The sequence below is a fragment of the Caretta caretta genome, chromosome 5, assembly GCF_965140235.1.
Source record: "Caretta caretta isolate rCarCar2 chromosome 5, rCarCar1.hap1, whole genome shotgun sequence".
Taxonomy (NCBI): domain Eukaryota; kingdom Metazoa; phylum Chordata; order Testudines; family Cheloniidae; genus Caretta; species Caretta caretta.
In genome coordinates, this window is record NC_134210.1 from 72,538,032 (window position 1) to 72,554,143 (window position 16,112).

A 16,112-nucleotide genomic window follows, 5' to 3' on the forward strand; every position below is an offset into this window, starting at 1 on the left:
GCACCAGAAAAATTATCAGGCAGTTCTTCCAAATGTTCCAGTTCCATTCTTATGAGTAAGCTGAATATGACATTTACAAAAATGCTTGAGTAGAAAAAAGTATTTCCAAATATTTCAATATTCTGCATCCTCACAATAATAAGTCATACAGAGTGGAGTAACAGTATGATGTGACACCCACAACTGGTCACAGGCTAATTGCTTATAAACTGGACTCTTTATAGTAGCAACAGAATACCTTTAAAAAATAATGTAACTCCCATTTTGGGAGGATGAAAATGTTTTCTCAACCCTAAAACTATGAGAGAGATCTGGTTTTAGTGTCCGTTAATATCAGACTGTTACTCTTGAGTTCTTTTGAAGTTTACGTTTATTTTTTTGCTTAGTTTCCTATTGTTGCTACTTAGCAAGACTTCTGTATATAATACTGTCTTACTGCCTTTTATTATGCAAATTGGTGTTTCTGAAGTCAGTTTTCAGTAATGTAGAAGTAACTGTGATAGGGCTAACACAGGACTGTAGTAATATTCATAGTTTGCCCAAAGAATGGCTAATAATACATGGAAGTTATTCAGTATTTTACAGGCTGAAAACACTCTGCAAATGTAAATCCTCGCAAAACCTCTGTGCAGGATAGCTATGTATTTAGTTTTATCTATATTTTACAAACATGGCATCTAAGACAGTGAGGTGAAGTAACTTTCTCAAGACAACATGATACATCAATGACAGAGGGAGGAAACTGTTTAGGCGGAAAAAGTGTTTTCTGGCTAATCTGTCTCTTACCATACTTTAATAGTTTATATAGTATGTCAGTTTAATAATAGATCCAAATTAATGTCAGTTCTGTTAAAAATCCAGATGACCATTATGCTGTGTAAAGTATTTTCACGTATGCCTCTTTCATGCGTATGCGCAGTTACTGAAATTATCACACTAATGAAGTAGTTCTGTTTTGTAGTCAACAGTTTTTGCCATAAACTCTTTTTTCACATTGTCATTTTCTACAGTAAATATTTCTTTTTTAAAAAAAAACTATAAATTTGAAAATTTATTCATTTTTAGGTAAGGGTGGCAAGAATTCAGCAAATAGAGAAAGACATACTTCGTATACGACAGCTCTTGCAGTCACAAGCAGCTGAAGCAGAGGTTAGTGAGCATTTGCCTTTTTTTCGTTAGAGGATGTGCGCACGTGTGTTTGTATGTTTAAAGCAAAGCAAAAAGTCAATCCATCAACACTTAATAGAATGAACTGGGTGGGCTAGAATATTTTGGCTCAATAAATGACATGTTGTAATTACAGTATATCTTGATGTTGGTTCCTCTGCTATAGTCTTTCTTTTCCTAGTCTTATCTTTGCGGGGGAGGAAGAAATATTAGTTTTGCTGCTAGTACTACTGTTCTTCTGCTTCAGCCAAGAAAATGGGTGCCTCTTGCTTTCTCAGCCATTGTAGCTTTATGAATTAATCAGTGGGAATTGCAGAGAGTGTCTTCTGTCTTCCTTGGCAGTACATTTTAATAACATTACTTCAGTGTACTTCAAATGAGCTAAAGCTAGAGATGCAGAGAGCAGCTTGGGTTACCGCTGCTCTATGGGTGTGGTGAGTACTGATATTTCAGTTAAAAATCCAGGTTCAAGAATTCAATAAAGAGACAAGACTGCAATACCTTGGAAAGGTTAGGACTGAGATTTAGCTCGTAACTATTATAGCCAGACTATTTGGTCAAAGGATTTGTCATGTTGTTTTCCTAATATATCTGACAAGTTGGAGTATAGTAATTCTCTTTCTAAATTTAGAGATCTGATAAGGCGTTATGTGGTTTGTTAATCTTCTGAGAAGTACAGATAGGAAAAGGGTGAATGCTTATCCAGTTTGTGAGAGACCTTATTTTAGAAGTCTTATGTCATGCTTCTATAGGAAAATACTGATATATAAATAAAGATAACAGGATTCCTGTGTTATTACATACCAGCATCTATTATAGTGGTCACCGGTAGCAGCCACTGTAATTGTTGTAAATCAGTTTCCTTTATGAGCCCATTTTACATACTTGTATCTTACCTAAACATTGACCACTGGGGCTGAAATTTTCCATAGTTGGTCTGTGTCCAAAATTGTGTTTTTAAGTTCAAGAAAATGTTCGTCATTTTGGAATTGAGAGGATAAAAACTAGCTTTTTTTCTAATATAAAAATAGTTCTGATTGTTTTTCAGAGAATAACTAACAGACTTCTTGTAGTATGGGGCCCAAAACTGGACACAGTACTCCAGATGAAGCCTCACCAATCCCGAATAGAGGGGAATGATCACGTCCCTCGATCTGCTGGCAGTGCTCCTACTTATACAGCCTAAAATGCCGTTAGCTGTTTTGGCAACAAGGGCACACTGACTCAAATCCAGCTTCTTGTCCGCTGTAACCCCTAGGTCCTTTTCTGCAGAACTGCTGCCTAGCCACTCAGTCTCTAGTCTGTAGCAATGCATGGGATTCTTCCATCCTAAGTGCAGGACTCTGCACTTGTCCTTGTTGAACCTTATCAGATTAAATGTACCCCCAAGTTTTACCTCACTTAAAAACTACTTGCAGCTCATCTCCAGCTGTGTGGGGATGCTACTGGAGAGCAGCATGCGTGGAGGAGCAAGGCTGGAGTGAGAAATTATTCTAAGGGGCAGAGATAGCAGTCATAGCTAGTCATCCACACCTGGATCACAAATTGAGGATCTGTAGAGCTGGTACCAGGTGATATGGGAACAATGGCTGAGCATTTCAGAAACTCGGGGGCTAAAGGGGGAGGGGAAAGAGAGGGAGGTTCTGCCAACAGACTCAGGAGGTTCACTAGCTGAGGGAGATGGTATCTTGCTGTCAAATATTATAGCCACCCCTGGTGTAAGGCAGTGCGAGCATGGATTAGCATGGAAATATTACACACATTTAGATAGTGTGGGTGCTTTGGGCTCATTCGATCTGGAAGAAGAATCCGTGTCAAACGCTCAGCTCCTATATCACCAATTGATATGTCTTGTGTAGACAAGGCCTCCCCCATTCTGCTGCAGGATTGTGGTACAATATGTAATACCCTCCCACTCTTTAGGGACCCTAATAGCACTTGGACACAACTACAGAATTAAGGACCATTTTTATCTAAACTTAAGTTATCTTGCCAGTGAGTATTTGGAGACTCTTCAATACACAAATAGGCCATGGCAGCATATCACATCAATGCAACTTCAGAAAGGGCTGGTTTTAGGGGCAAGAAATATATGTGACTACCTGGTTATTGTTTTTACTGAAAACTATAAAATTTAAAGCTCTTTGGGACGTATAATATGTTTTTTTACAGTGCCTACTATAGTGAGGCCCAACTTTCTTGTGGTCTTTAGATGCTACTACATTACACATAAGCAACCATTTGTTGTTCCATTAGGTTGGCATCTTTGTGGCATATATAAGGCTCCTATCCTTGTAGAATCTAGGACCAGTAGATACTAGTAGTATAAGCTTGGGTAATATATCGTACCAAAAAAATTCAGCCTGAAAGAGACATTCAGAATAGAAAATTTCAGTCCAAAAGGTTAACGTTTGGCAAAATTTTATAAGCAACTGAAAACCAGGTATTATAATGAAAAGTGTCGGGAAACTTTACCTACAGAGGTAGCACTGCCACCTCTGCCTTTAAGACCCATGTTACATATATATTCTGTGGAATGAAATGCTTACGCTGTATTTAGGAGCCATCTACCTGTTTTGTTCGCAGTACATTTTTGAGTGAGGGCACCTCAAAAGATGAACAGTTTTGGCTGGCAACTACAAATGTAAATTTGCATACAGATAACTTTTTTAAAAAGCCATTTTGCTGTAAATGCCTTCCTTAAATATTTTACTTTGTTTTAATTTACTGTACAGGTACAAGCACTGTCAACATAATATTCATAATTTGTAGTACGTGAAGTGTGTTTTCATTGGATGATGATGATTTCTGTAGACAAAAGAGAGAGGATTTATTTTACCCAGAGATTATTTTCATCAAGCTTTAAGCTGTTTTTCTTATGCAATATGAGTAATTGCAGCTGTTAGGGATTTGGCAGACTAGTATTTTTCTTTGTGATTCAACAGCAGCAAAATTCAGCTTCATTTGTTTTAGTCTAGTGATTGGACCCTCTTTTTCTGTTCATCCAGTATCCTTTGTTTTCAATTTCTTTCTTTTTTTTTTTTTGTATCTGTGGTGGAATTACAGTAAAATAAACATTTATTCTTTTCGTATCTTCAGAATGGGGGTGTACCTTCAGTGTTTGAACCTCAAAAAAATAAAATGCATTGTGAAGTAACAATTCATTTTTGCCCAGAAAAGCCATCAATTGCAGCAAACAGTTGACTACCTTTGCAAATGATTAGTCACTGTTGTTCAAAATTAGAGCTATTGCTAGCCAATCAGTACAGTGATGATAAAAGCTCCACTATTGGAACAGATTTCAGGAAGGAGGGAGAGAGAGTGTGTTTGTTTCCGCCCATGCAATGCCCTGTACTTTAGTAGAAGATACACTAACCTGCAAGCCCAGAGGCTATGAGTTCTAGCCCAGGCTTTTCCACCAACTGCTGTTGATATTTTTGTGCACTTCACAACCCGTACTATGAGCTAGGGTCTCAGGCTGCTACCTTGAGGGATAACTATTATTCACCCATTTCAGATAAGATAACTTGCACAAGGTTATTTTAGGCAGTAATTGGAATAGAACCAGGCTTCTAATATAACAAAGCCAAGGCTAGAGTGGATAAAAATCAAGTTTTTAATTCTAATCTGATCTTTTTATTTAAATTGGATGTTTAGATTTCAGTTAAATATTTTTCATTTTACAAATAAGCCTATTTAAAATTAAATTTGAAATTGACAACCTATGTTAAGTCCTAAACTTACTACAAGCTATTAAAATAATTTAAATTAAATAAATAAAATATTAAGCAGTACACTGTGCTGCCAAAGTTTTAAAGAGTGTCAAACCATTGAACTGGTGGAAGTCACTGGCTAAGCACTGGATCACAGAATTCTAATAGGTGGGGAGGCATGATTTCCCTTTTCAAAAGCTGTTTACTTTTCCCCAACATATTGTTTTAATCTATGTGTTTGATAATTCTGTTCTTTTCTATAGTTTCAACCAATTTGCCTGGTACTAAAGATAGGTTTACCAGCCTGTAATTGCCAGGAATGCCTCTGGAACTTTTCTTTAGTGCACTAGATGAGGTACACCACATGTTGTGATAGCCATTTGTTGGACCCCTGGATCTTGAAAGGCGTGTTGTGGGAGTGTTGATCATTGATCATAGCAGTGGAGATATGTCTACAGATTTTGGATCTGTTGTTCTGGCACTGTCTGGTGCTGTTTTGAGTTGGTGTGTTCTGGTGTGTGGAGAATTTGCTTCTGATGATGAACTAGGAGAGTTTGGAGGGTTGTATGAAGGCCAGAAGAGGGGGTCTGGAAAGACTTCTTTCAGGATGTGGTCCCCATTGAGTATGGGTGGTAATTGTTTAATGATACCTTATATGGGTTAGTGTGGTGCTAGGTGACAAAGAGGGGTGACTGATCGGGGAGGGGGTTTTATTTCTATATTGAAACAGGTTCTTGCAGGGTGTCTGGGTGACACACCTTTCATAACATATAGAGTACCTCATCCAGTGCACTAAATGCCCAAGTAACAGCTATGTGGGTGAAATGAGACAATCACTATGTTCTCAAATGATTTCTCAGAGAAAAATAATAAAAGACAAAAACACATCATCATCTGTGGATGAACACTTTTCACAAAGCGATCACCTCTATATTTGACCTCTCAGTCCTCATCCTCAAAGGAAACCTGCACAACACCTTCAAAAGATGAGCATGGGAACTTAAATTCATAACTTTGCTAGACACTAAAAATCATGGACTGAATAGAGACAATGGATTTATGGCGTATTACAACAATCTGTAACTCACTAACTCCCACCCACACACAGGTTTTTTCCCCCTCTTTTCTCTCCTGTGACTGGAGAGGTATTTACTGGACAAGTCACCTAGAATGATTCCATTAAATGTGTTAACTACTTAGACTAAACAATCTGTATTTAGCTGTGACACACTGAGTGCATTGCCCAGACCTGAAGGAGAGCTCTGTGTAAGCTCCAAAGCTTGTCTTTCTCACCAGCAGAAATTAGACTCATAGACTTTAAAGTCAGACAGGACCATCATGATCATCTAGTCCAGTGGTTCTCAAACTGTGGGTCAGGATCCCATTTTAATGAGGTTTCCAGGGCTGGCTGAAACTTCCAGGGGCTCAGGGCTGAAGCCCAAGCCCTACTGTCCGGGGCCGAAGCCAAAGCCCGAGGGATTCAGCCCTGGGCAGTGGGGCTCGGGTTACAGGCCCCCTGACTGTGGCTGAAGCCTTTGGGCTTCAGCTTTTACCCCTTTCCCTCCTGGGGTGGTGGGGCTCAGGCAGGCTCAGGCTTCGATCCACGTCCTGGGGTTGTGTAGTAATTTTTGTTGTCAGAAGGGAGTGGCGGTGCAATGAAGTTTGAGAATCCCTGATCTAGTCTGACCTGCACATTTCAGACCGCAGAACCTCACTGACCCATGCCTGTAAATAAACTCCTAGGCTCTGGCTGAGTTACTGAAGTCCTCAAATAATGGTTTAAAGACTTCAAGTTACACTAGTTTAAACCTCCAAGTGACTCATGCCCCAAGCTGCAGAGGAAAGCGAAAACCCCCCATGGTCTCTCCAAGTCTGATCTGAGGGGAAATTCCTTCCCTACCCCAGATATGGCAGTCAGTTAAACCCTGAGCATGTGGGCAAGACCCACCAGGCAGATACCTGGGAAAGAATTCTCTATAACAACTCAGAGCCCTCCCCATATAGAGTACCATCTCCAGCTGTTGGGGATTTTTGCTACTGACAGTCGCCAATGGGCAACAGACCATTGTAGGCAGTCCCATCATACCATCCCCTCCAAAAACTTAATAAGCTCAGTCTTGAGGCCATTTAGTTTTTTTGTCCCTACTACTCCCCTTGGAAGGCTGTTCCAGAACTTCACTCCTCTGATGGTTAGAAACCTTCTCCTAATTTTGAGCCGAAACGTGTTGATGGTATCCCTGATATGATTGCTCTCTATAAATACAGAGTAATAAATATCTCCCATCAGCCTTCTTTTTGTTAGGCTAAACAAGCCAAGATCCTTGAGTCTCCTCTCATAAGGTAGGTTTTCCTTTCCTCAAATAATTCTAGTAGCCCTTCTCTGCACCTGTATCAGTTTGAATTCATCTTTCTTAAACATGGGAGACCAGAATTCGAGATGCTGTCTCAGGAGTGCCTTGTATAATGGTACTAACACTTCCATGTCTCTACTGGAAATACCTCATCTAATGCATCCTAGGACTGCATTAGCTTTTTTCACAGCCACGTCACATTGGTGGCTCATAGTCATCCTGTGATCAACCAATACACTCTGGTCTTTCTCTTCCCCTGTTGCTTCCAACTGATAAGTCTCCAGTATATAGCAAAAATTCTTGTTGTTAGTCCCTAAATGCATGACTTTGCACTGTTAAATTTCATCCCATTTCTATTCCTCCAGTTTACAAGGTCATCCAGATCTTCTTGTATGATATTCTGGTCCTCCTCTGAATTGGCAATACCGCCCAACTTTGTGCCATCTGCAAATTTTATTAGGATATTCTCACTTTTTGTGCCAACGTCAGTAATAAAAATGTTAAGTAAGATTGGTCCCAAGAGCAATTCCTGAGAAACTCCACTAGTAACCTCCCTCCAGCCTGACACTCTACCTGTCAGTAACACCAGTTGTAGTCTCCCCTTTAACCAGTTCCTTATCCACCTTTCAATTCTCATATTAATCCCCATCTTCTCCAGTTTAACTAATAATTTCCCATGTGGAACTGTATCAAATGCCTTACTGAAATCCAGGTAGATTAGATCTACTGCATTTCCTTTGTGTAAAAAATCATTTATCTTCTGAAAGAGTGAAATCAGTTTGGTCTGGCACGATCTACCTTTTGTAAAACCATGTTATGTTTTATCCCGATTACCATTCACCTCCACATCCTTAATTACTTTCTCTTTCAAAGTTTGTTCCAAGACCTTGCATACAATTGAGGTCAAACTAACAGGCCTGTAGTTTCCTGGATCACTTTTTTTCCCCTCCTTCTTAAAATTAGTATTATCAATTCTCCAATCATAGGGTACAAACTCCGAGTTTACAGATTCATTAAAAATCCTTGCTAGAGGGCTTGCAATTTCATGTGCCATTTCCTTTAATATTCTTGGATGGAGATTACCTAGGCCTTCCAATTTAGTCCCATTAAACTGTTTGAATTTGACTTCCACCTTGGATGTGGTAATTTCTACCTCAATACCTCATAGCCATTAGCCACTCTGCCACTACCCCTAAACTCTTCATTAACCTAATTAAAAACCGAGGCAAAGTATTTGTTTAGGTGTTGGGCCATGCCTAAATAATCTTTAATCTCCACCCCCTCCTCAGTGCTTAGTGGTCCCACTTCCTTTTTTGTTTTCTTCATTCTTCATTTCTTGATTAATCGCTGTTAACTCAAAAAAATGAATCATGATTAATTGCAGTTTTAATCACACTGTTAAACAATAGAATACCAATCGAAATATATTAAATATTTTGGATGTTTTTCTACATTTTCAAATATATTGATTTCAATTACAACACAGAATATGAAGTGTACAGTACTCACTTTATATTATTTTTATTACAAATATTTGCACTGTAAAAATGATAAACAAAAGAAATAGTATTTTTCAGTTCACCTCATACATGTACCATAGTGCAATCTCTTTATTGTGAAAGTGCAACTTACAAATGTAGATCTTTTTTGTTACATAACTGCACTCAAAAACAAAACAATGTAAAACTTTAGAGACTACAAGTCCCCTCAGTCCTACTTCTTGTTCAGCCAATTGCTAAGAGAAACAAGTTTGTTTACATTTACAGGAGTTAATGCTGCCCACTACTTATTTACAATGTCACCTGGAAGTGAAAACAGACGTTCACATGACACTTTTGTAGCCGGCATTGCAAGGTATTCATGTGTCAGATATGCTAAACATTCATATGCCCCTTCATGCCTTGGCCGCCATTCCAGAGGACATGCTTCTAGGCTGATGATGCTCGTTTAAAAAAAAAGTGTTAATTAAATTTGTAGCTGAACTCCTTGGGGGAGAATTATGTCTCCTGCTCTGTGTTTTACCTGCATTCTGCCATATATTTCATGTTATAGCAGTCTTGAATGATGACCCAGCATGTTGTTCGTTTTAAGAACACTTTCACAGCAGATTTGACAAAACTCAAAGAAGGTAACAATGTGAGATTTCTAAAGATAGCTACAGCACTTAACTCAAAATTTAAGAATGTGAAGTGCCTTCCAAAATCTGATTGGGACAGAGTGTGGAGCATGCTTTCAGAAATGTTAAAAGAGCAACACTCCGATGCGGAAACTACAGAATGCAAACCACCAAAAAAGAAAATCAACCTTCAGCTGGTGGCATCTGTCTCAGATGATGAAAATGAATATGTGTTGGACTTCACTGCTTTGGATCGTTATCGAGCAGAACTGAGCATCAGCATGGACCACGGGTGGGCGAACTACGGCCCGGGGGCTGCATCCGGCCATCCAGACATTTTAATCTGGCCCTTGAGCTACCATCAGGGAGCGAGGTCCGGGAGTCGCCCTGCTCTAGCCGGGGAGCGGGGTCGAGGGCTTCCCCTGCTCCATGCGGCTCCCAGAAGCAGCAGCAAGTCCCCTATCTGGCTCCTATGAATATAGGCAGCCAGGGGGCTCCACCCACTGCCCCTGAGCCAAGCGCTGCTCCCGCAGTTCCCATTGGCTGAGAACCACCCCTGTTCCCCCTCCCTCCCTCCGAACCCCTTGGACCCAGCCCGGAGCATCCTCCTGCACCCGCAACCCCTCAGCCCCACCCCAGAGCCTGCAACCCTAGCCAGAGCCCTTACTCTTCCCCCACCCAGCACCCTAACCGCATGCCCCAGCCTGGAACCCCCTCCCACATGATGAACTCCTCATTTCTGGCCCCATTCCAGAGCCCACACCCCTAGCTGGATCCCTCACCCTCTCCCATACTCCAACCCTCAATTTCATGAGCATTCATGGCCCGCCATACAATTTCCATCCCCAGATGTGGCCCTCAGGCCAAAACTTTTGCCTGCCCCTGGCATGGACACATGTCCTCTGGAATGCTGGTTGAAGTATGGAGGGATACATGACTCTTTAGCGCATTTGCCACATAAATATCTTGCAATGACAGCTACAACAGTGGCATGTGAACGCCTGTTCTTGCTGTCAGGTGACCTTGTAAACAAGAAGCGGGCAGCATTATCTCCTGCAAATTGTGACCAAACTTGGGTTTTTTGAGCAATTGGCTGAACAAGAAGTAGGACTGAGTGGACTTGTAGGCTCTCAAGTTTTACATTATTTTATTTTTGAATGCAGTTATTTTTGTACATAATTCTACATTTGAAAAGTTTAACTTTTGTGATAAAGAGATTGCACTACAATACTTGTATTAAATGAATTGAAAAATGTTATTTTTAATTTTTACAGTGCAAATATTTATAATAATAAATGTAAAGTAAGCACTGCACACTTTGTATTCTGAGTTGTAATTGAATTCAATATATTTGAAAATGTGGAAAACATCCAAAAATATTTATAAAAATAGTATTCTATTCATAGAATCATAGAATATTAGGGTTGGAAGAGACCTGAGGAGGTCATCTAGTCCAATCCCCTGCTCAAAGCAGGACCAACATCAAGTAAATCATCCCAGCCAAGGCTTTGTCAAGCCGGGCCTTAAAAACCTCTAAGGATGAAGATTCCAGCACCTCCCTAGGTAACCCATTCCAGTGCTTCACCACTCTCCTAGTGAAATAGTGTTTCCTAATATCCAGCCTAGACCTCCACAACTGCAACTTGAGACCATTTCTTGTTGTTCTGTCATCTGCCACCACTGAGAACAGCCTAGCTCCATCCTCTTTGGAACCTCCCCTTCAGGTAATTGAAGGCTGCTATCAAATTCCCCCCTCCCCCCCTTTCTCTTCTGCAGACTAAATAAGCTAAATCAGCCTCTGCTCGTAAGTCATGTGTCCCAGCTCCCTAATCATTTTCGTTGCCCTCCGCTGGATTCTCTCCAATTTGTCCACATCCCTTCTGTAGTGGGGGGAGCAAAACTGAACACAATACTCCAGGTGAGGGCTTACTAGTGCCGGATAGATGGGAATAATCATTTCCCTCGATCTGCTGGGAATGCTCCTGCTAATACAGACCAATATGCCAGTTGGCTTTCTTAGCAACAAGGGTACACTGCTGACTCCTACCCAGCTTCATGTCCACTGTAATCCTCAGGTCCTTTTCTGCAGAACAGCTGCTTAGCCAGTCGGTCCCCAGCCTGTAGCAGTGCATGGGATTCTTCCTTCCTAAGTGCAGAACTCTGCACTAGTCTTTGTTGAACCTCATCAGATTTCTTTTGGCCCAATCCTCCAATTTGTCTAGGTCACTCTGGACCCTATCCCTACCCTCCAGCATATCTACCTCTCCCCCCAGCTAAGTGTCATCTGCGAACTTGCTGAAGATGCAATTCATCCCATCATCCAGATCATTAATAAAGATATTGAACAAAACCTGCCCCTGGACTGACCCCTGGGGCACTCTGCTTGATACCAGCTGCCAACTAGACATCAAGCTGTTGATCAGTACCCATTGAGCCTGACAATCTAGCCAGCTTTCTATCCACCTTAAAGTCCATTCATCCAATCCATACCTTTTTTAACTTGCTGGTAAGAATACTGTGGGAGACCCTATCAAAAGCTTTGCTAAAGTCAAGATATATCACATCCATGGCTTCCCCTATATCCACAGAGCCAGTTATCTCATCATAGAATGCAATCAGGTTGGTCAGGCATGACTTGCCCTTGGTGAATCCATGCTGACTGTTCCTGATCACCTTCCTTTCCTCCAAGTGCTTCAAAATGGATTCCTTGAGGACCTGCTCCACGATTTTGCCGGGGACTGAAGTGAGGCTGACCAGTATGTAGTTCCCCGAGTTCTCTTTCTGCCCTTTTTAAAATATGGGCACTATATTTGCCTTTTTCCAGTCGTCCGGGACCTCCCCCGATTGCCATGAATTTTCAAAGATAATGGCTAATGGCTCTGCAATCACATCAGCCAACTCCCTCAGCACCTTGGATGTATTAGATCTGGACCCATGGATTTGTACATGTCCAGCTTTTCTAAATAGTCCTTAACCTGTTCTTTCACCACTGAGGGCTGCTCACCTACTCCCCATGCTGTGTTACCCAGTACAGCTGTCTGGGAGCTGCCCTTGTCTGTGAAGACTGAGGCAAAAAAAGCATTGAGTACTTCAACTTTTTCCACATCATCTGTCATTATGTTGCCTCCCCCATTCAGTAAGGGTTCCACACTTTCCCTGACCACCTTCTTGTTGCTAACATATCTGTAGAAACCCTTGTTGTTACCCTTCACATCCCTTGCTAGCTGCAACTCCAGTTGTGCCTTGGCCTTCCAGATTACATCCCTGCATGCTCTAGTAATATTTTTATACTCCTCCCTAATCTTCTGTCCAAATTTCCACTTTTTGTAAGCTTCCTTTTTGATTTTAAGCTTATTTAACAGTGTGATTAATCACAATTAATTTTTTTTAATCACTTGATAGCCCTACTATAAAACCTTTTACTGCTGGTTTTAATTCCCTTTGCAAGCTTCAACTCTGGTTAGCTTTTGGCAGTTCTCACTTTCTCTTTCTGACCTCCAAGAGGTAGCTTTCCCTGCTGATCCCTGCCATCTTCCATTCCTTGTAGGCGTTCTGCTTTCTCTTAATCACCTGTTTGAGATGCTTGCTCATCTTCATCCACCTTGCAACCCTACCCTATGAATTTTTCCCTCTTGCTTGGGATCTAGGCTTCAGATAGTGTCTGCAACTTTGACTTAAAGTAATTCCAAGCCTCCTCCACATTCAGATCCTTGAGTTCTTCAATCCAGTCCACTTTCCTAACTAATTCCCTTAATTTTTTAAAGTTAGCTCCTTTAGCACCTTGATCATCCAGGGGCCCTACTGCCTTTTTGGCAGGCTTCCTGTTTTTCATGTATTTTAAAAAGTATTTGCTGTTAGTTTTTGTCTCTTTTGCAAGTTGCTTTTTGAATTCTCTTTTGGCCTGCCTAATTATACATGACTTGCCAGAGTCTGTGTTGCTTTTTTTTTTTCCTCAGTAGGATTTGGCTTAGTTTTTAAAGGGTGTCTTTCTGCCTCTAACCACCTCTTACTCTGCTATTTAGATTCTCTTACTGTTTGTTTTGTTGTGTATACATTTAATCTGAGCTTCTGTTATGGTGTTTTAAAATCGTCTTGAAGCAATTTGTAGGCATTTCATCCTTCTGACTGTTCCTTTTAATTTCCATTTAACTGGTTTCCTCATTTTTGTGTAGTTCCTCTTTTTGATGTTAATTGCTGTTGTGGTGGGTTTCTTTGGTATATTGCCCCCTACAAGAATGTGAAACTTAATTACATTATGGCTATTACCAAGCGGTTCAGCTATATTCACCTCTTGGACCAGATCCTCTGCAACACTTAGGATAAATCAAGAATTGCCTCCCCTTGTAGGTTCTAGGACTAGCTGCTCCAAGAAGCAGTCATTATTGGTGTCTAGAAATGTTATCCCTGCATTCTGCCCTGAGGGATGTGTCTGTCCAAACTGTGTGCTCCTCTGCACCTGTCAGCTTTCCCCCAGCCCTTAGTTTATAAACTTCTCTATGACCTTTTTAATTTTACATACCAGCATTCCGTTTCTGTTTTGGCCTAGGTGGAGCCCATTCTTCCAGGCTCCTCCTTTCCCAAAAGTTTCCCCCTTTCCTAATAAACCTAAATCCCTCTTCACAACACCATCGTCTCATCCACTCATTGAAATCCTGCAGTTCTGCCTATTTATCTAGCTGTGTGCATAGAACTGGAAGGATTTCAGAGAATGCTACCATGGATTTCCTGGACTTTAATCTCTTACCTAGCAGCCTAAAATTGGCCTCAAGGACCTCTCTTACCCCCCCTGTGTCATTGGTATCTACATGACCACTGGCTGCTCCTGAGCATTGCACATAAATCTATCTAGATGTCTCAAGAGGTCCACAACCTTCATAACTTGCAGACAGTTCACCGTGCGATTTTGGTCATCACAATATTTCTAATAATCAAATCCCCCATTACTATCACTTGTTTCTTCCTAATAACTGGGGTCCCCTCCTCTGCAGGGGTATCCTCAGTGTGAGAGGATATCATGACATCATCTGGAAGGAGATGTTGTAGAACATGTTTAGAAGTGAATTTGGATGTTTCGTTAATATTTGTTTTACTGTTGCATTTTGTGTGTGTTTTTGGTTAATGCGAGCTGTTCCTTTAAGAACAAGGTGTAGCAGACTGAGAATGTGGTTGAGATACGGAGCAAATGTATGAAATTTTGCCATGTGTTCAAAGTGTGGAAGACCTAGGGGGCCTGGGTAAGTTCCAGAAAAGTCAGAACTTGATTTAATAAATTTATCTTTCCAGAAAGCAAGGCTTATTCTCACCAACTGTCTCGGGGCATAGCTAATGAGCAATAAAGGTTTTCGCCTCTAGGTCATCCGTCTAAATCTTGCCCTGTTCAGCAGAGATTAAAAGGTGTTCCCATCTAATGGATAGTTGAGTCCCAGTTGCAGCTCCCACATGTTAAACTCACCACCATGCTTTGGTCTAGTTTGTAAACTCTTCAGGGCAGGAGCTATTTCTTACTTTGTGTTTGTACAGTGCCTATCCCAACAGGGCCCCAGTCTCAGTTGAATCCTCTAACCAGAGCTCTTGTACTGGGAGCCAGAATCGCCTTACTTGCTATAAACTGGAAAGACTCAACAACATTGTGATTGTCTCACAAACATACTGGTGGGCAGGGGAAGTTCAGGAATCAAAAAAGATTAAAAATGATGTAATCTTTTATTTTAATCGTGATTTTCGGAGGTTGACTTGTGATTTCTTTTTTTTCACTGTTTGGGGTTGCTAATGCTGATATTAACCCAGGTGCAGCCTGCAATAGTCACATGTTAAATGGCCACTTTCGGGCTTTAGCAGCTTCTCCTTCCCAAATGTAAAGGGTCTGCTACCAAAAAGGCATGCCATAAGAGAGTGAATCCACAGTGGGAAGATCAATAATAACTAAGCAATCATAGGTTTCAGAGTAGCAGCCATGTTAGTCTGTATTCGCAAAAAGAAAAGGAGTACTTGTGGCACCTTAGAGACTAACCAATTTATTTGAGCATAAGCTTTCGTGAGCTACAGCTCACTTCATCGTTCAGTGGAAAATACAGTGAGGAGATTTATAAACACACAGAACATGAAAAATTAGTGTTTATCATGCACACTGTAAGGAGAGTGATCACTTAAGATGAGCTATTACCAGCAGGAGAGTGGGGGGGGGGAGGGAGAAAACCTTTTGTAGTGATGATCGAGGTGGGCCATTTCCAGCAGTTAACAAGAAAGTCCGAGGAATAGTGGGGCAGGGGGGGAATAAACAAGGGGAAATAGTTTTACTTTGTGTAATGACTCAAGGAGAAGCTCCAACAGAAGGGGGTAGTGGTGGTGACAAAAATTTAGTTTTCATTCAGTTAAACAGAGGAAGATTTTACTTCCATAAAGAACTGAAGCGTCTGTTTTCACCAGGTTTTCTACATCATTTGTATTTATTTCGGTATACAAAGATTAGGTTTGGTATGACCATATTGTTAAAGCTTTGTTCACATTAAGATGGATACACTTGTGTTTCTCACATTAACAATAAAATGTGGATTCCTTTATTATGGTATAGATACACCATCTGTGTATCATTCTATCCACCCAGAAAATGTTTGTATTTGGTTGTGAAGTTTAAGTAATAATTTAACTGTACTAGCCTTAGTCTCCAGTAAATGCATAGATTGTGTGACAGTGCAGAGGAGACAGTTGTTTGCTCCAGTTCTGTTCTATTTCTGATAGTGATGTGAGCACAGCTGGTGGAGGATG

General features: G+C 40.8%; 1 protein-coding gene across 8 annotated transcripts in view; it reads left to right on the forward strand.

Moving 5' to 3' along the window:
- Positions 1-16,112, forward strand: part of APC (APC regulator of Wnt signaling pathway) — a 202,977-nt gene that overhangs the window by 141,391 nt on the left and 45,474 nt on the right. For all 8 annotated transcript variants that reach the window (XM_048849761.2, XM_048849763.2, XM_048849769.2 and 5 more), the window contains one exon: positions 1,066-1,149. In XM_048849761.2, coding sequence (XP_048705718.1) covers positions 1,066-1,149 — 84 coding nt within the window. The remainder of the gene's footprint in view (positions 1-1,065; positions 1,150-16,112) is intronic.